Source organism: Cucumis melo, chromosome 10, assembly GCF_025177605.1.
Source record: "Cucumis melo cultivar AY chromosome 10, USDA_Cmelo_AY_1.0, whole genome shotgun sequence".
NCBI lineage: Eukaryota > Viridiplantae > Streptophyta > Magnoliopsida > Cucurbitales > Cucurbitaceae > Cucumis > Cucumis melo.
The window spans coordinates 1,562,621-1,583,257 of NC_066866.1; the positions used below are offsets into that span (position 1 = coordinate 1,562,621).

Consider the following 20,637-nt stretch of genomic DNA (forward strand, 5'->3'; position numbering starts at 1 on the left):
AAATAACACATTTAAGTACTTATTTAATTGTTGAACATACAATCTAAATTTCGTAAATTAATAATAGTTACAGCTAGTTGGATCGTCAGTATTCAATTTTCCACATCATATATTGTATGAAAAGAAGAAGAAGAAGAAATTAATGTCCAATAAGAATAAATTACTTTATTTATAAATCTTGTTTACTTAATATTATTTGAAAATAAATTTTTGTTATTTTTTTCATACAATATTATAGAATGGAAGTTTGAATGCCCATGATCAAACTACCTTTAGCTATTACTAATTTATCTAGAATCATATTTCATAAAACAAAATTTAAATTATATACCCAACAATTGAATAAGTACTTAAACACGTTATTTATAAAAATCAAGTGAAGATAATTTAATGAAACTTAAAATAAAATGGTTTGTCCAAAGTAATAATGTCAGATCAGGAAATAAAAATTATTATCTTTTATTTATATAATCGTTAAAAAAGTCAATCTAAAAGAGTTTTTAATATTTTTGTTCTCTTTGTTCATCTTTTCTAAATCTTAACACGATGCGTTGCACTAAAAAATAAATTATTTTATCTAAAAAACTCTTTAAAACATTTCTTACAATATTTTTCTAAAAAAATATTATCATGTTTTCTTTGCTCCCAATAACAATTTTCTTAAAAAAAACGGTTTTTTTTTCTTTTAATTTACTTATTTATCTTTTTTCTGCTCAATTGGTTTGAAATCACTTTTTTAAAATTTGTTTAAAGTCAATTTTTTTTAATCATAATACCAATCTTAGAAGGAACGTTACTTATATATTTTTTCTTACAACAGTTCTATAAAATTTCAAGTCTCAATCGTACAACAACAATATATATATATATATATATATATATAAAAAAGAACCATACCAATACGAAATAATATCCAAATTATAGAGTGAAATATTCACTACACTAAATTAAGATTAATAAAAAAGAAAAACGGAAAAGTTAAAATTAAATCAAAACAATTAAAAAAATAAAAGAGCCAAGTCATCAAAATACAATTTAGCATCTCCACGTAGGATTACAACAACAATATATTTAAAAAGGCGAAGGGTATAATAGCTGACATGACAAAAAGAAAAAAAATAAAAGCAAAAATTCATAAAAAAGAAAAGAAAGGAAAAGAAAAGAAAAGAAAAGAAAAAAAAATGATGATCCAGCAAACAGCTACAGCCCACACACCTTCCCATGCAGCCCAACTGGAGCCAATCAGTGTGCTTAGCTGTCAAGTTCGAACCCGGTCCGGTTTAATTTTATTTCCTTTTTTTTTTTTTTTTGTTACCCTTCTGCGCTCTTTTTACCACCGTAAAACAGAAAACTACGTTTGCCCAAAGATTTTATTTCCTTAATTGGTGCCTCCATTTACATGGAAATCTCAATTTCATGCCCAAAATAATAATGGAAAAATTAGAATTTTATTTTACTCCCACGTCCCTAACAAAGTAACTATAAGTAACTATAACACCCAACCCCCCCTTGATTATTGCTTTAATTTACCTTATTTTCCCTAATCAGTTAATTATTTTAACTGTACCAAAAATCGGGTTTTGAGGAAAGTGCGTTAATGATATTTATTTTATTTTATTTTTATTTTAATTACTGTCCTCCGTGTTCTTTAAGAAAGACCAAAACTTTGGGTTTTCTTTTCTCTCTCTCTTTCTCTCTCCCCTTAGCTTTCTGCTTCCAAATTCCAATTCCGCCCTTCCCCCGCCGCACGTCATGACGGAACCACCGCCTCCGCCCCCAACTCAAACGATTCCGCCGGCGGTGTCACCTCATCTTAACTATCCGGAGTCGTTGGACTCATCTCCGAGGTCTCGCAACACCGACACGTGGGATGAGCCTCTTGCACCCGGCCCACTCGCCAGCCGTCTCCGTCTTATGTGCAGCTATGGCGGCCATATAGTCCCTCGCCCTCACGATAAGACTCTTTGCTATGTATGTGGTGAGACTCGGATCGTGGTTGTCGACCGTCATACGTCTTTATCTGACCTTACTGCGCGTTTGTCGAAGACGCTTCTTAATGGTAGGCCGTTTACCTTGAAATATCAGCTTCCGAATGAGGACTTGGATTCTCTCATTTCTGTTACCACCGACGAGGATTTGGAGAATATGATCGATGAGTATGATCGGACGGCGAGTAATTCGTCTAACCCTTCCGCAAAACCCTCGCGACTTAGGTTGTTTCTGTTCCCGATTAAGCCGGATGTTTCTCAGTCGATCGGGCCAATTCTTGAGAGCTCAACTAGTTCTGATGACTGGTTTCTGAATGCTTTGAATGGTGCCGGTTTGCTCAATAGAGGTTTTTCCGACTCTGCGTCGGTAAATTGCTTGCTAGGGCTTGATGATGATGTCGGTGTTAATAACCTGGATTCGGGTCCGAGGGAGGCGGATGGTTCTCAGCCTGGGTCGTTTGGGAATGGTAAGGGTGGAAAACAGGATGTTCATTCCGTTCCTGATTCGCCGATGATCGAGACGACGTCGTCATTTGGTTCTACCTCTTCTTCGCCTTCTCTGGCGAATTTGCCGCCGATTCGGGTTCACGTGGAGGATAGTGGCAATAACGGTGCGGTTGGTGCTGGTGTAGTTCGAGTTCAAGATCAAAAGTTGGGAATTGAGGAGCAATTTTCACAGATGAGTGTTGGTCAAAAGCAGCAAGATGAAGCTTTCACGGCACTCTCTTCACCGCCTCCTTTGCCTACAACTATCGTGGTTTCTGCGGCGGGCTCTGCAATTCCTGTGAGCTCAGCTGCCGGATTAGTTGTAGGAGAATATACAAACCGGGTAATCTCCGATGACGAGAGATCCGACCATGGGGCGCCGGTCGGACACCGGAAACCACTACCACCTCAGCCACAGTCTCTGCCTCCCCAATTGCAGCAGAAGTCAAGTGGACTTGTTGATATACCTTCCCCGGATTCGGTGTCAAGGTACCAATTGCTTGATTTTCTTTATCATTCTATGGTATTACCAATTCTGCTTAATTTCTTTCATCAATTAGAAGTTTGTGACGATTGTTAGTCTGAGTTGGTGCATGTTCTTTCTGTTTTATTTTGTTTCTTCAGTGATAGTAGTTTGAACAATCCGATGTCTCGCTCAAAACCTGTGATGTATCAAGAACAAGTTCATCAAATCCCCTCTTCAGCTGTTAGGCTTCCTGGCAGTCCAGCAGATCCAAAAGTCAATTTTCCGGATCAGAACGCTCGAGTTCATATTCAACAACAGGTCCAAGAATCAGGATATGTGTTACACTCTCAGTACGATCAGCATCAACACCAGCAACTTCAGCAACAGCAACCACAGCAACAACCACAGCAACACCCACCTCAACCACAGCAATTCATACATGCTGGCGCACATTACATCCACCAGCACCCATCTGGTGCAGTTCAAATTCCTGCATTTTTCCCTGTATATTCTCCTCAGCACCATCATCATCCCCATCAAATTGAACAGCAGTATCCAGTCTACTACCTGCCTGCTAGACAGGGCCAAGCTTATGGCAATTTGCCAGTACAGCAATCTACCATCAGCGAGTCTGCCACTGCTATTCCTCCTGGCCGGCCTCAAACCCCTCCCAACCCAACTTTGGTTACAACTGCAGCTTATAACCACATGAGGAATCCCCCTATTGCAAAAACTGAAATGGCTGCTAATGCATTCAAACAGACAACTACAACTCCTCAGTCGTTGGTTCAGGTTCCCACAACTCAGCATCAGCAGCAATACGTTGGCTACAACCAGGGTTATTCTCATATTCAGCATCCATCCCAATCAGTTCCACCTACATCCGCTACTGCAAATTATGCCTACGAATTTTCGGATCCTGCTCATTCTCAGATATACTATACTCAGCCTCTTCCACCTTCTCAGTACCAAGCCATGCCAGCAGCTGCTGTAATGCTGCCTGAAAATTCTGCTCAGCTTCCCACTGACAATATCAAGCAGCAGATGAGAACTTCGCAACCATTATAGTCAGTTCAGAAAGATGAAACAATTTTGGAATAAAGTATTTGGTTTTGCTTACAATTTTCTATTTTATTGTCTGTCTTGTTATTGGTATCTATTGGTTTGTGCATGTATCTGAGATAGAGATAATAAGTATTGTTGTTGTCTTCTGGTTCGTGTGCCATATTATTTGTTTATTGCCATAGAAAATGAAAAAGTGGTCTGGAGATTATAGTTATACTGTAAAAGTTATGAACTCAAACAAGGTGTGCTTGTGCAGTCAATGTGTTATAGAATTAGCAAGAGTTTTTGCATCAATCTTTTTCTTTACCTTATGTCTCTATTTTCTTTTGCCGATATCATATATGTTTTGGTTTTATTTGTTATTTCTGTACTAGTATTTCCTTATGTTACTCGGCTCTCCCTGCCAGTCATTTGCTCTTAGCATCCAGCCATTGGAATCATATCCATACCAAAAAACTATATCAGTTATCTTCAACAAAAGATGATCCTTTCCTGCTAGATTAGTCCCTTCATCTTGGCGTTTCTATTTGAATACTTTTGTTACTCTGATCGTGTTCACAGATTCAATGTTGCTGATCAATGTGATCATTTTGTGTGTCCTTTACTGAGCATGGAACGACAAATAAGAATAATCACAGATTTCCTTTTTCAGCATGAGGGAAGGTTCAAGCTCATCAAGGAAGGAATGCTCATGTTCAGTGGTTTGCATGAATACATCGGAAGGCTATTATGGCTCATGTTCGACAGGCTGATGTATAACTCTTCAAAAGGGTGTTTGCCACCGGGTTGTTTCTCTTGATATCTTCCATTCTTTTGTGATAAAGCTGTGTGAGGCTGGAAGCTCTTCAACTTCCTTCTCAAAGCTGTTCTTTCATTCTTCATACCCTGTGCAAGGTACCTGTCGGCATTCGCAAGCTGTAAAGTATGGAGTCCAATCAACGCACATATTCTAATTTCTAACATCTCATCCCTATTGCCATTTATTCTTTATGTTCTTTTTTTTCCATTAAAATGACATCAGAATCCAATCAAAATTGATTTTATAGCAAGATCTCATTTGAAGATTATGATTGGACCGAAGTCTTGCTTTTTTGGTGAGATTATAAGCTAATTCATTCAGGTGGGGAATTTGACAATGTATCAAACATCTTTGAAACTTTTTCACACCTTGAAGTCTTAAATTTGCATGTGCCATCTGTAACTGAAATGCTATAAATTTCATGTGATTATATCTGATATTTTCAGTGGCTGGATTCCTTTTCGGATTGTCTTATAATATACAAATGTCAGGTATAGTTTTTTGTGAAACTTTTCTTACAAAATACAATATATATGTACGAGGTTTGTTTTTGTTTTTGAAGATTGGGACAAGTTTCAGGATCTATGACTCGGATAATCAAGTTTGCCACGTGGGTCTTAGCTAATCATGCTTGTCCTTTGCTCCCTTAACACTCTGCTTCGCAGTGTCATCTTTAATTCTATACAGAATTTTGGTTAAACCAAACAAGAAATCTTGTTTCTAAGGCTGTTATTGTTGAATTTCTGATTACAAGTTGATACGTATAATATAGAATAGAACTCAAAGCCACCAAAGAACAATGATATAAATTTGACTTTGGGATTTCTTAAAGGGTCCCTCTGTAGTCTTTATCTATAAATGCAATGAAGGATCCACGCAAGAAAGCATTATTCAGAGGGCAATTGATGTTGTGCGCAGACAAGACTTTGCCTCAATATTAGACTCTATAAAAGCAACGATAGCTATTTTGATTGGTTAATACATCAATTATTTTAAGGACTTAGTTTCTTCTTTTCGATTGGGCAAGCCAACCTTGTTAGACAATGTTCTTAACAAATTAATCCTTTGGCGACTTGTAAAGCTCTTACATTTCTCATTCTGACTATTCATTTATATGAAAGGTATATTTGAACAAATCAACCCATGCTTAGATCATTTTTGACTTCCATTTATTATAGTTTTGACATATTTCGAAGCAAAGCTTTACTACTATCGATTTTACATGGATGAATAGAAAAGGATACGAATTACTTTTCTAAAATAACTTGCTGAACTCAAAAAAGAAAAAATGAATTCTTGTATTATGTTTTGAGAATCAATCCAATGTGAAGTGATCAATTCTTTTTATAAGACAAGATGGATGCTGCTGCATCAATGTTGGAGCAATAAAGATGATTATAACTTTCCAATTTTAATATCCTCAATTTTGTATCAATTTAGGTTCGATATCGGTGCTAATCTTTTTTATGAATGATTGTAAAACATAAAAACATCATTATTTATTGTAATACGAATATTATATTGACAACATCGATCATAATTTAGTTTGCGAGTAAAACCAACTTAATTCTTAATTTAAAATAAATTTTATTAATCTCACGACTTTAAAAACATTCTTCAATAGTAATATTTTATGATATATTCAAAAAATTCAAATCTTAACATCGATATTTTAATCTTAGCCATAAACGACGAGGGTAACATGTTTTAGAGTGACATTGATATTTTAATTTTGAAATTGCTAGAACCACTTTTATCATTTCATCAATTAAAATCAATATCTGTATGAAGATCGCCTTTTAAATTTATAAAATTCAAAATTAAATTAATTTTGGAGTAATTAAAGCTCATTTTATACGTGAGAAAAGTCTATCTTAAAATCACTTCCATATATGGTGTTATAATCCATTATTTCCTCCAAAAATGTTAGAAATGGGAATGGAAATAAATATATAGATCAGCAGCCCAAACACGAGAGGGTAACAAATTAATCCTTTGGAGTGCTATACTTTCTACCGGGGCAAAATTGAAACTGACCATAATGTACAAAAACAAAGCAATATTCAAATATATAATACAAAGACATATCTCTTTTCATACAGAAACATTTACCTCAAACACTCTAACACAGTGATCAGTGCCACAGGATGCGAACTGCAGCTTCCTGCACTCTTCGCCACTCTTCTCCGGTTCCTTCCATGCCAAACGGTTGACCGAGGAAACATGGCACACAAATGGATCCAGACGTATGGCGACCGAAGCAACTACATTTGAGTAAATGTTATCTGTTCTTTTAATAGACAAATTCCACAACTCAAGAAGGCCATTTTCCATTCCAATTGCAAGGAATCCATTGCTCTTGGAGTCGAGACCGACCCACGATAAAGCGGTGACACTAGATTTGAACTGTGATAGAGTTGTTAGCTGCTTAACTGAAGATTCAGGTGTCACAGCCCATATCTTCACAGTTTTATCCCTAGAGCCAGTGGCAAACTCATGACCATGTGGGTTCCAAGAGCATGACCATATGATTCTTCTATGTGCCTCCTGCCTAGATATAAGCTCATGGTGGATCTCATCAGAGCCTGAACGGATTCAGCAAATATTTTCTATTAAAAACTATGAATATCTTTGCTTAAAAAATAAAAAAACTATGGTCTCTCTTTTTCGTTCTTTTGTGCAATGTAGTAACTAATTATAGAAAAAAAATGATGATAAGTGTAGCCAATTAACTCGCTCCTATAAAAAAAAGTGTAGTAACTAATTTGCATGATGTGGCCTACATTTCCAAGCGTTTAAGAATGCTCAGGGATAAGGATGGCAAAAGTCATGAATTTCTATAAATAAGATGAAAAAATTAGAAGAAAAGAGATTCCAGTACACAAGTCCAACGATCACAATACATAAAATTTTAGGTGTGTGCAATTTTATCTCAGCGGAAACGAAGAAATGTTGTTTGCTTCAAGACTGTCTGGTTGGAGATTAGGATTCGCAGTGTTAACAAAAAAAGTAAAAAACCTTCACAAATTGTAAGCAGGCCGAGGTACCTGTTCCATGGATTTTGAAAACAGAGAACTGGCGATCCCTTGAGACTGCCAATAGCATACTGTCATCATTGGAAAACTCCATTTGCGTTATCGTTAAGCTGTGAGATTGCAAACGACCGACTGCCTTCCATGAACCAACTTCCCAAAGCCATATTTCTGCTACTGATGCCGTTTGTGCCTGTAGTCGTTTATAGTTTAAAATATGAAGTATGAACTTGCATATAAATGCTGAAGTATGTCCTCCGCATGTAAATATTTGCTCATAAATCTTCTCTTCAAAATCATAATCATAATTAAGAATCCAAATTACTACTTTTTTTAGACTAATTCACAGATGTTTTGCAAGAGTTGTAACACACTTTAAACAAAACAATATATGTATCTTGAGAACATTACTGGATTATAAATTGTAAGAACACTATATGTGTTTTCTAATAATTAGGTAATATATCATTCGTCTCTCGGATAAAAAGAAAAATAAATAGGCCAAGCAACAATGACATGACACTAGATACAAATTTTACAAAAAAATACTGTTTTTTGACCGGATAAGAAACAAAAGACATCATCATTTGGGCGACTTGCATTTAAATAGAAATGAAAAATAGATGAACTGATTAAGTGATATACCTTGCAGGATGAAGCAACTAGCTTCCCCTTGTTATCACAACATAGAGAAAATAGCTCATTCCCATGACCATAAAGTTTGTGCGACTCTGGCCAAAGTGTATGCCATGCCAATTGATCTTCAATGGGAGGTTCAGTAAGAATGACAGGAACTGCATCGGGAATGGTTTCGAGGGTGTCAATACCTTCATTTCCACTCCTGTCTGGTGTCTTATCAGCAGCTGCGCAAAAAGATGAGTGGTCGGAACTCATAACATTCAAATATACACACTCGTAATCTTTGTTTATTTTTAAATTAAGTACCAACAAGCTGATGCTTAGAGTAAAGGAACTTGTCTATGAATATCCTATAATCAGTTTCCTATAGTTACTTTTTATGATAAATGATAATATAACAGAAAGAAGATAGCAAAGACTCGGTAATTATTAACCAAGTTATTATTACTTCAAGTTGAATTAGAAATTTCACCATCAAGCGATGGATTTACATTCCAAATGACCTCAGTGAAAAAATGGAACATCGAAGGTTAAAAAAAAAAATAGCTTAAGTTTCATACTGTGGACTGCAAATGGCACTAGACTAAAAATTCTATGCTTTAAACTTGAAATTCATAATTATTCAGAATGAACACGCTCTAGAATGAGGGAATATTGAAGAAAGACTCACAGTGAACATAAATAGGTTTCTGTGAAAGGCCAAGAGCCGACATATTAGCACCCAAAATCTGAACATCCACAAGGTGATCTTCAGTGGCCACAACGTTCTGCAGGGTGGCATGACTCAATGTCTTCAAAAAAGATAATGGAGCTTCAAAGACTCTAGAAACTTTCTCCTCAGCTCCGCTCACAAACCGATGGTTCCCCTTCCCTTGTATTATGGTGACACAATTAATATCATGACCATGAACTTGAGGTCGAGCAATTTCATGCCAAGAACCTCCTTCAAGAGAATTGACACTTTTCCAGGGAGAAAAAATCCGAGTTGTCTGCAAACATTGATATCAGTAGACATCAGCATTAATGGAAACTACAGTCTACAGAGATCCTCGCCTCCCCTATTCAGTCAATACTAGGCTAATAAAAAAAGTAACTTGGCACACATAATCTAACAACTAAATACTCCCCTGACCCAAGATTTTTCCCATGCTCTAACCAACAATTTATCATGGGTCCCATACATCTGTGTCCACAGGAAGCTAAGTTCTTCCCCCTCTCACTCTGATGCGGGCATACCTTTTGCATAGCCTATCCATTAAGTTGGAAGACAGAACTCCTACTTCGAAATTCTCCTAGCTAATTTTCATAGTATCATCTCAACTAGGTAGTCAGACACAATGGAAGCACACACAAAACTACAACTCTCAACCATGAATAAAAAGGAGTGTATTTACCATATTTGAACCTTTTATTTTCAGTGCCAGAAAATCTCACAATTATTTCTTAGCTAGAGAGATGAAAAATATTAACGTTTACAAAAATACACTCAGATGGCACAATGAATTAAGATAAGGCAGTTTGTAAAATTAGTTGCACCTCACCTGGTCATGGCTGACTGAAATTAGATAATCACCAGATCTGGCCCATGAAATGTCCATGACAGCAGCAAAATGTCCTGAGGGAACTTTTTGAGGTTTCCAGTTATCTGAACTGGTACCAACATTTCTCCAGAGATGAAAAGACCCACCATAACCATGTGCTAAAATTGAATCTCCATTAGGGCTCCAATGCCCACCATAAAACCCTAGAGCACAATGACTTAATTCTCCAACAGTAACCACATTCATCCAGATCCCAGAAGTCTTTTCAGGCTTCCAAATCATCATTGTCTTGTCCATAGATGCAGACAGGATGCTTTCAGATTGATACGGAACCCCTTCTGTTTCTGAAGCTGAAGGCGGCTGCCATTGGACTGAATATACCCAATCCTCATGACCGATCAAAAGTGACTCTAATGATACCTGGTAAGTCAATGGTCCGGCAGTAAATATAGGACCTTGTATATAAGATGTTAAACTTATTTCTTCTTTTTTGCATCCTCCGTTTATGTCGGCTGAGGAACCATGAAGAGCCATCTTCCATATGCGTATGCCTCTGTCCTGAGATGAACTCACAAGCATAATGTTGTTTGCTTCTCCATTTTTCCCCATAGGCAAAGAGAAGTCCAGACTTCTAATCCAATCTGTATGCCCTTTGAGCTCACAAGCCTTAATAAACTGCATGCACTGAAGCAAAAAAACAAAAGCTTCTCAAAATGGCTTATAGCTCATGACACGAAAGTAGAACAAAAATTCATAATATACTAATTAGATACCTCTCCAGTTCTCTTCCCACAATATAGATGAATCTTATTATCCAAGCCTCCCATAGCCAGGACCATACGACCGACATTCCCAGGCAACTCTGCTAATGAAAGTGCCACCATAGATTTTGATCCAACCACGAGCGTGTCCAGCAACAACAATGTACAATCACCTGAAAGAGTAAGATACAGACCATCTATTTTAGAAAGGTCTGAATGTTTCAAATCAAGGTGGAAGTTTATATACTAACAATATATAACCATTACATAAATGTGTAAAAATTAAGAGGGAATTCCGACTAGCATAAGCAGGGACCATTGTTCATGTTTGAGGGATTTAACTAAAGTAAGCATTATTACCAACAATAAGAAAATAAATATAATTACTAAAATTCCGAAAGTAATGCACTTTTATACTCAATTATGAAATATTGGAGAGGGGAAAAGAATGAATTAAACAATGTTATTGGCCAGTTTGATTTATTGCAAAAATAACTCTATTAGCTACAGAACAGACATCATTTAATACAACTTATTTTCTTACCTTCATTCGTAGACGGAAAAGCAACCTCCCAAACACAAACTGAACCATCTGAAGAAGCAGACGCAAAAATTACCACCGTTTCAGAAATTACATGTGCAGCAATACATGTGATGCCTTTCTTGTGTGATTTTGGTAGTTGCAAAACATTTCTCCACTACACAAACACAAGTTTCATTAGAACGTTAAAACACGAATGCATTAACCTGATCATAAATATCAATCACATAAAATAGTTCCACCCGTACATTTTTCACTTCCATATACTTCCTCCAATAAATTCAAGTGATTAGAAATCACGCGGGAAGTTGGGATACCAACTCAACAAAACATCCTTCAAACTTTAATTAATCCAGTGAAACTTTTGAAGAAGATATTACCTTCTGGTCCAGAAGAGACAACTCCCATAAATGAATGGCACCATCAGAGTCACCAGAAAGTAGATAATGAGACTTGAATTGCTTGGCTAAGAACAAGAAGGTACGACCATTACAATTCATAAATGAAGGGGAAAATAATTTCCACACTCAGCTACAAGGTGTATATAAACCATTGGAATATAATTTCTACGATACACAAAGGAAGAAAAACCAAACGTACACATTGACCCAACATGATGAAGATGGGAAAAACTTCAGCTCACCTCTAAATGAAAACTTGTTACTTGGAAGCCAATGAGTGCAGTTTACAGAGGCGTTGTGACCGGGAAGAGTAGTCAAAATTTGTGCAGACTGTGAATTTCGAAAATGAAGGAGAACAAAAAGGAAGCAAAGTTCAGCATTTTTCCGGTTGTGGAAATCAGAAAGAAGAAGTGGATCGTAATATGATACACACCTTAGGAGAGAAGATTGCAACGGCGTTTTGAGCGCCAAAAGCCACTAAATCACAGGCTCCCCAAGAAACGTTGTTCACTATTCTGTTACAGCCTGCTCCTATAAACACTCCCTTGACTTCAACCTCGCCGCCTCCGCCACTGGAAGTCATATTTTCCGATAGAAAGCACCGGTCAGGAAGGAGAAGAGGAGATGACGGCTGAATAGCAGGGCGTTTGAAAGCTTTCCTTGTTCAGGGGTCTCAGGCAACAACGACAGCGGCGCGACGAAGCTCGGCCGAACTGTTAGATGAACGGGTTTGCTTTACGAGCCTAATGCCAAGCCCATTTAAGCCCAATGGACCAATTGGGCTTTTCTTTGCTCTACGCCCATATAATCAAGTTAATAATATTATTTGAGTAAATGTTGTTGATTGTAAATAACTCAAGAGTACAAAATAGTATTTATCCTTGCAAGAAGTGATTATTATGATCTTGAATGATTTTTGTCGGTTTGTCCTCTTAGAATTTGATTCACTCCACTCACATGTTAAACTAAGAAACAAAGATAGTGAAGAATAAGTAATGAATATGTGATATGTGTTGATCAAATTAAACCTAAGCCCAAGAGAAGAATGGTCAATTCAAGCATTAGGATTGGACAGGACAGTAAAAAACAATAGAGAGAGAGAGAGAGAGAGAATGGTGCAATCGATAGAGTAAGTAGTCAAAGGGGAAGAGACAAAGAGGAATGGGAATATGGGCTCCCCCTACATACTGCTGTCCCCTCAAACACAAAAATGTGTCACATTCTTAATAACTATCAAAAATCTTTCAAAATTATCTCCGTACTACAATTTTAGAGTGCATCTTAATGACCGACACAAAGACAATTGTCAATTCTTACATATTCATTATAAGAAACTGTGAAATTACTAGCCATGTCAATGGCTATATACTGTCAACAATTTCTTGAATATTTGATGCAGAAATCAAAGACATTTGACTCCTCAACATCCCATCAGTCAGAATCCTTAGCTACGAAGAAGCAAGAAAATGTATACTTTAGATTTATGGTAGAATGTCATCCAATTCCAGATCCGACCAACACGCATCCAATTGAATCAACAGCCATTCCCCAACAAAGACCTCTTCTGATTCTTTCAGAGATCTAAACTTATTGGGTTTCCAAAAGCTTTTCTCTTAAAAAGACATGTTTTTGACAAGCCATCAACAAGTTTGAGACATGTTCATGGCTATTCACAAAAAATAATTGTAACGTGCACTGTGAGGGTGTGACAACTGACAACAACAACAACAAAATTATCTTTCTAGAGATAACATAAGAGAGACCAACAAGATTATCTTTCTAGAAATGTTCATCATCATTTCTCAATTCAATTTACAGGGGAAGGGCCTTTCTGATTTTCTCAGAGTATATCTGAAGTTTTAGATATCCTTTTTTCTTGCAATTAATATCATGTGGTTTCTTTGTCAGACTAGTGTTTTAATATAAATGTGGTAGAGAGCTATGCAAGTTACAAACAAATTACTGCTCTTTCCTTTACACTACTTTATATTATAACTTTTTGACAAGTGGGTCTTGAAGGACTTGGAAGTCTTGCATAAAAGGTAAACACCACATGTTGTACCCATAATCTTCCTCTATTTGAACAAAGATAACATAGTACTTTTTCTTCGAAATTGCCCACATAGTTAGGTTCAAATCATGACTGTGAAACCAAATCGATAAGCATAACGAAACCTCCATCTACTATCTCTACAATAGTATGGTTGTCCACTTTAGCTATATACCTTTGTAGTTTCGCTCTTGGTTCCACTCAAAAGACATCACACCAATGAAGGTAATTGTCTTTGTTTATATACCAATGATCACTTCTTTTTCTAACCAACGTAAGACTTCATTTGCACTTTTAAATGGGATCGATCTGATTCAACTCTAAGTCGGTAAAGTGGACTAAATTGATGAAGACACCACAAGAGACTCAACTGCTCGGCTAGAATTCCATATTCCATTTGAAGCACCATGTGAGAGCATATTCTCTTACCCACGTTGTAAAAAAAACACACATGTAAAAATTTTCAACTTTTAAGTTAGAAGTAGCTAGACAAGATTCATTCTATAGTACATCAAATAACTTCCATACACAAACACATAAATGAGGAAATGATTGAGTGAGTGATAGTGAGAGGTAGGGATGGAGGAAACATATTATAGAAAGGAATAAACAGTTGAATTAGAGCAAAGGTTAGGTATAGATAGCAGGAAAGAATCCAAAACAGCTAGCTTTTTTGTTAGCATCAAAGTGGCCATAACATAGTCTAAACCAAACAGTACAAATTTAGGTTTTTTTTTTCCTTTTTTCTTGCAATAAAGTTTGCATGGGATGTGGCTAGAAATACCACAAAATCAAACACAAACAAACACAAACACAAGAAGATAAACAACATTGAATGAGTAGTAATGGGAAGAACCCTTTGTTGTCCCCCTCCCCCCTTACCTTAAGGTCCCTACTTTTTTTCTTCTTTTTAATTTTCCCAGCATATAAATAATAAATCTTTTCTGAACCCCATTTGAGATTTGTGAATGAAAAATGGAGAGTCATGATAATAACGAGTTGATTATGAACAACTCAGTCTATTGTGAAGGGAAAGGGGAAAATGGGATTATAGATTTGGGGTTGAGCTTAAGAACTTTGGAGCAGCCAGAAATGGGAATTATGAACTGGGGAGGCCAAGATCAAGATTACTATTGTTGTACTGATCAGGAAGAAGATCACACTAATCAGGTTGTGCAGAGCAAAGAACAACACCAGAAATGGGCTTATGTTAAAGTCAATATGGATGGTGTCATTGTTGGAAGGAAAGTTTGTATCTTTCAAAATGCTTCCTATTCCACTCTTGCCCTTCAACTTGAGGATATGTTTGGTATGTTCATTTTTTTTCCATATCTTACTTTACTTTCTTTTCAAACATTTGTGAGATTAACTGGTGTCATATGATCCACTAAACTATTTTCTAGATATTCGTTGATAGATAAGTTGAAATACATGTCAACTTTATTATTGTATGAAACACTATTAATTTAATATTGTAATTTTAACCTTGTATTTTTAGTTTTTATTTAGGAATGTTTTAAATTATTCTTTCAATCCATCCTAGAAACAGTCACCACATGGTCACATTATATTGTTTTTATATAACTAAGTTCAATAAAAATGTAACTTCAAGAAATTAATTTGGAACATAACTTAAAACAATGGCTCTATTTTAATAGTTCAACCAATATAATTAGTTAGATTTGAGGTACTTTCGAGATGTGTGTATTAAATATTGATTAGTATTTAACTATGTACACTTTTGACTGTTAAAAGATGAACAAACATATTAATTTGTATGCGCTACAACAAATCGAGAGGAAACAACTTTACGTATTTTATTCATTTAAAAGAAAAAGAAACAATTTTACGTGTCAAGGAGTGGACAAGACATGAATTTGGTTGGGAGGGAGCTTACTCGCTTAAGATTTTATTTATTCAAAATATTTTATTTAGGATTTTAACAAAGAAAAATAACCAAAAAGGACAAGTGGATCTCAAATACAACATAAGGTTTGGATATTTAATGTCACATTATTAAAATATCTTCTTGTATTAGAATTATATTATTTCTCATAAAGGATAGAACGTTTTAAAAGTATGGTAAATGAATTTTATAAAATTTAATTTGTCGTAATTTATAGGTCAAAATTTACACATTTTTGAAAGACCAATTTTTATGTTTACATTTTTCTTTATTGTGGTGCAACGTGTTGATTTTCTTTTTTAATTAGTTATCTTATATCATCTTGGTATGATTTAGGTAAAATACTGATATGTTTGTGCATGTGTTTGTTGATTGAACTAGGTCGACAATGTGAATCGGGACTGAGGTTGTTTGAAAATGATTCTGAATTCTCTCTATTCTACAAAGATGGAGATGAAAATTGGAGGAGCGTTGGTGATGTCCCATGGAAGTAAGTTCTATACTTCATCAGTACCAAATATAAATATGAACATATCGTAGTGAATTTAACAAAATTGATTTATTAATTAACAAGTGGGTGACCAAAAATTACTTAAAGAAAAATGACATTAGACATGTCGGTAATATATATAACGATTTTAACTTATGATTTGCATAAGCAATCTTAACAATATTTGACTACTTAATTAGGAAGCTAAATATATTTAATTAAAGCTAATTTGGTCATTTGGTTATTTTTGGACAGGCAATTCGTAGAAGGTGTGAAGAGGCTACGAATTGCAAGGAAAGATGAAGCCTTTGTTGTCATTCATCAAAATCAACTTCACATTTCATAAACGATGAATCCCTCAAAATCCAACTTCTAAATGGGAATTTTATTTTGTATTAAGTTGGAGGGCATCTCACAGTTTCTCTAATCTAAAGACCTTTATAACAATATCGGTTCTTATTTTATTTTCAATTTACATCTCGATATTTTTAGAGATGGAGAACCGAACTTTCTACTTCAAGAAAAGGAACGAATGCCAATTATCAAGCTAAGCTTACTTTACTTTTGCATCTTTCTATATGTTGTATTCATAGCTTTTATCTATTTATGATACATATGACAAAATCAGGCTCAAATGTTGTTAGAAATAAAAACAAATGTGTTTCTATCTATGATTATAGCTTCAAATCTTACAAATTCGAGCATAGTTAATGGATAAGGCACTCACTATATCTTGAGAACTTCATTGTAAATATATATATATATAAAAGACGAAAGGTTGAATGAAATGAAAAATTGGTGTCTTTCCAAGAGGTTTAAGTCAAAAGGGGGTGGGGGCTGTCCCTACAATCACGCCCTTTACCTTAACAAAGTCAGCCATTTCCCACTCCAAAGTCCAAATTTACAAATTTGGACTTTCACATTCACCTCTACTATCCCTCAAATCTTGTTTTGCTTTCCCAAATTAGTGCAAAACAATGTCCTTAATAACTCAATTGCAAAATTTCACTTTCAAAATGGTGAATTTGAAGCTGAACAACTAAAATACACAGCCGTTTCTGCCATCAAATATAGAACCTACCAAACCATGGATCTTGGACATTGATCATCATAAAAATATAAATGAGGCAAACTAATTCTATTGCAAGAATGCAATTTGTTATGAGTTTTTGTTGTTTAGTTTGGAGTGACAGCCAACTTGCTCAATGCATCACAAACATGCCTCATTGCAGGTCTTCTTTCTGGACTATTTTGAACACAAGCTAATGCTATCTTCAAAACCGCTATGATCTCCTCGTCAGCATCGTCGTCCGGAGCCAACGACGGGTCTATCACGTCTGAAAGCGGCTTCTTTTCTTCAATGCAGAGTTGAATCCATTGAACAAGATCCATTTCTGAGGCTCCCACTTGAACTATGGGCAACCTTCCGGTGATCATTTCGAGTAATATCACACCGTATGAGTAAACGTCCCATTTCTGTGATGGCTTTATGACTTTTAACGCTTCAGGGGCTTGGTAGTAAGTACTCATACTAGAACTGAACGTACTGGCTTCAGAGGTGGCAGACTTTAGTTGTTTCTCTTGTGATTTTTCCTCTGCTATATGGCTCGATTGCACGGTTGGTGATCCTCCAGCAATGTTAACAAGGCGGGCTAGCCCGAAATTAGAAATTTTTGGTGTCATGTCGTGTCCAAGAAGTATACTGTTTGTTTTCAAATTACCATGAACGTACTTTTTGGGGCTATACTCGTGCAAGTAAACTAACCCTTTTGCAATGCCTTTCATGATTCCAAACCGAGCAGACCATGGTAGAGGTGTAAACGAAGTTGTTCCGGGCTTCCCTGACGATGTTTAAAGGTTTTTTACATATGAATAAACAATCATAAACCAGGTAAAGAGAGAAAATTTTAGCGGCTAGAAAGTTAAGAGAACTTACCATGAACGGCAGATGCAAGGTTCCCATTTGGGATGTAATCGTAAATAAGCAGTTTCTCATCAACAGACCAATAATATGCTCTAAGGCTGACAACATTTGGATGCCTCAACCTCCCAATTGCTTCAACTTCAGTTTGAAATTCTTTTAATCTTTGAGAACCACCTTCACCCAATCTTCTCACAGCTAAAGTGAGTCCATCTTCAAGCACGACTTTATACACGATCCCGATACCACTTTTTCCCAAAACAAATGCTGATGCCTTGAGAAGTTCGTCCAGATCAAATGTCACTTGTGAATCCAGTGGTACCAAATCAAACTGCTCAATATGCTCCGAAACGTTCTCGGATTCACCCTTTTGAAAGCAGAGACAATCCTTTCTTCCTTTCTCACCCTTCTCAAATCCATAATTAGATTGGTCTGCCTTCTTCCCATTTCTATGAGTGCAAAACCTCGAATAGCAATACGAAAACAGCAAACCGATGAGGCAAATACCTACAATGTCGCCTATGATTATTGCAACTAAAGTGCTCTTACTCAACCCCCCTTTGTCAAACTTATTACCATTACCCTCAGAACTCCCAGGGGGATAATTGTCTGGGAAAAAAGGGAACGAGGACGGCGAACTCGCGCCCGGAGTTTCGGAAGAACATGGGTTCTTCAACGGCGGTCCACAAAGGCCAGGATTCCCAATAAAAGCAGTTGGCCCTCTGTTCATAAGAGCACCATTTTGGGGTATTGAACCACTCAAATTATTATAAGTAAGATCAATATAAACCTTTTCAGGAAGGTTTCCCAGGCTGGGTGGGATAGAGCCAGAAAACAAATTATGTGAGAAATCAACAGTGCCTTGTAAGCTAGACAAATTACCAATATCCATTGGAATTGAACCATTAAACTTATTATAAGAAAGATCCAACGTTTCCAGGAAATTCAAAGAGGAACCGAACCCAATAGGCAGAGAATTAGTAAAATTATTCTGACTAAGATCAAGAATTCTCAACCTTGTACATTGCATTAAGGAAACAGGCAATGACCCATTAAGGAAATTCTGAGACAAATCCAAGATTTGAAGGTTTTTTAGCTTACCAATCTCATTTGGAACAGACCCAGTGAAGGAATTTCCATAAAGCACCAAACTTTGAATTCCATTAGCTTGAAAAAGCTCCACTGGCAACGTTCCATGGAGTTTATTACTCCTCAGATTCACATGACGAAGCTCAGACAGAAACCCTAGAGAAGAAGAAAGAACCCCATTAAGTTTCTTCCTAGGAATACTAAGAGAAACAACTCTTAGATCTTTGCATGTAACTCCATTCCAACTACATGGGGTTTCATCTGAAGAATTCCAGTTGCTAAGACATCCCTCCGGGTCTTCAGTAATGGATTGTTTGAATGATAAAAGCGCATTGCCTTCATTGTTCAAAGAAGCCATAGAAAGGCATAGGTTGCAGAGGAGAAAAAACAGGGAAATTGAAGGAATTTTTGCCATGAAAACTTGAAATTGAGCTTCTTTGCAAAAGAGAAAAATGGGTAATAACAAAACTGAGAGATAAAAGAGAAGGTAAGAGAGCTGGGGATGGATAAGCAACAGTGATGGAGTAGAGAAAGCTCAAAAGTAAAGCTTTTTCCAAACCAAAAGTCTAAATTATTTAGAGAGAGAGAGAGAGAGATAATAAAAGAAGAGCATTTCAGTGGCTACTAGTAGGAAAAAGGCATTCCTATTCCACAAAGCAGAAAAGTACTTTAACTTCTAGCGACTGATTAAACTATCTTTTAGCAACCATTAAAATATTCTATGGTAAAAAGAGAAAAGTAGAGCGAGTGATGATGTGCCCAAAAATTATTTCACTACTTTCAATAATGCATTTGGTTACTTCATATTGATTGATGGATCTATAAGATAAAATATATATATATAAAAAAAAAAGTTATACTTTAGACTTAATAATTAGATCAAACAAATGTCTAGCAGTAGAAGATAGAGATTGAAACTATGGCACCAAACAATTATTAAAAAGGTACCACAGTTAACTTCATGTTATTATAAATACTCTTCAAGTATCTGGAAAAGATCGATAATGTTAAAGAAGTGAAGATGTGTAGATTAAGGAAAGGTTGAAATGGTGAGAAAAATGGTATTTGTTAAGAGATGGGAAAAGCTCTCATCTCATCATTTTTCCACCATAAGCTGTCGGGAAGCTACATGCAGTTTCATGGGACATTTGCTTTCCTGACAAGTGTTTGTCAGGAGACTGTCTTTTTTTTAAAAAAATAATAAATGGAAAAAAAAAACACAATTTTTTTTTGTATTTTATTTAATTTTTCCATTAAAAACAAAGAGATTTTGCCAAATGTTTATTTTTCTCTCTACTATCCCATCCAGCACTTTATTCAATGGTCAATCATGTTGGTGTGAAATCCTCCATTTATGTTTATAGATTTTTATATGCAAAATTTAGTTTATAATTTTGTAACAATTTAAAACTTTAAATTTTTTATCTAAGTATCGGTTTCACATACGTAAATTGATATACTT

General features: G+C 35.8%; 4 protein-coding genes across 5 annotated transcripts; 2 read left to right on the forward strand and 2 right to left on the reverse strand.

The window, feature by feature from the left end:
- Positions 1–1,542: 1,542 nt before the first annotated feature.
- On the forward strand, positions 1,543–4,299 carry LOC103489312 (RNA polymerase II degradation factor 1). Its single transcript, XM_008448419.3, has 2 exons — positions 1,543–2,963; positions 3,099–4,299. Exons 1-2 carry the CDS (start codon positions 1,753–1,755, stop codon positions 4,006–4,008), a joined length of 2,121 nt encoding a protein of 706 aa, XP_008446641.1. The 5' UTR covers positions 1,543–1,752; the 3' UTR covers positions 4,009–4,299.
- A 2,485-nt stretch (positions 4,300–6,784) lies between these two features.
- Positions 6,785–12,476, reverse strand: LOC103489311 (elongator complex protein 2). The gene is made up of 10 exons (XM_008448418.3): positions 12,153–12,476; positions 11,962–12,049; positions 11,699–11,784; positions 11,322–11,475; positions 10,790–10,950; positions 10,017–10,700; positions 9,146–9,464; positions 8,482–8,699; positions 7,852–8,029; positions 6,785–7,389 (listed from the first exon to the last, which is right to left on the reverse strand). The coding sequence occupies exons 1-10, from the start codon at positions 12,300–12,302 to the stop codon at positions 6,899–6,901; spliced, it is 2,529 nt and encodes an 842-aa protein (XP_008446640.2). The 5' UTR covers positions 12,303–12,476; the 3' UTR covers positions 6,785–6,898.
- Positions 12,477–14,272: 1,796 nt separating this feature from the next.
- LOC103489310 (auxin-responsive protein IAA32) lies at positions 14,273–16,738 on the forward strand. The gene is made up of 3 exons (XM_008448417.3): positions 14,273–15,078; positions 16,057–16,165; positions 16,421–16,738. Exons 1-3 carry the CDS (start codon positions 14,745–14,747, stop codon positions 16,509–16,511), a joined length of 534 nt encoding a protein of 177 aa, XP_008446639.2. The 5' UTR covers positions 14,273–14,744; the 3' UTR covers positions 16,512–16,738.
- Positions 16,739–16,943: 205 nt separating this feature from the next.
- Positions 16,944–19,807, reverse strand: LOC103489309 (receptor protein kinase-like protein ZAR1). Of its 2 annotated transcripts, XM_051091068.1 has the most exons (3): positions 19,425–19,766; positions 18,102–19,331; positions 16,944–18,006 (listed from the first exon to the last, which is right to left on the reverse strand). In XM_051091068.1, the coding sequence occupies exons 1-3, from the start codon at positions 19,588–19,590 to the stop codon at positions 17,342–17,344; spliced, it is 2,061 nt and encodes a 686-aa protein (XP_050947025.1). In that variant the 5' UTR covers positions 19,591–19,766; the 3' UTR covers positions 16,944–17,341. The 2 variants fall into 2 exon arrangements, with proteins under 2 accessions (XP_050947025.1, XP_008446637.2); XM_008448415.3 differs by having other exon boundaries at positions 18,102–19,807.
- Between the last annotated feature and the right edge of the window lie 830 nt (positions 19,808–20,637).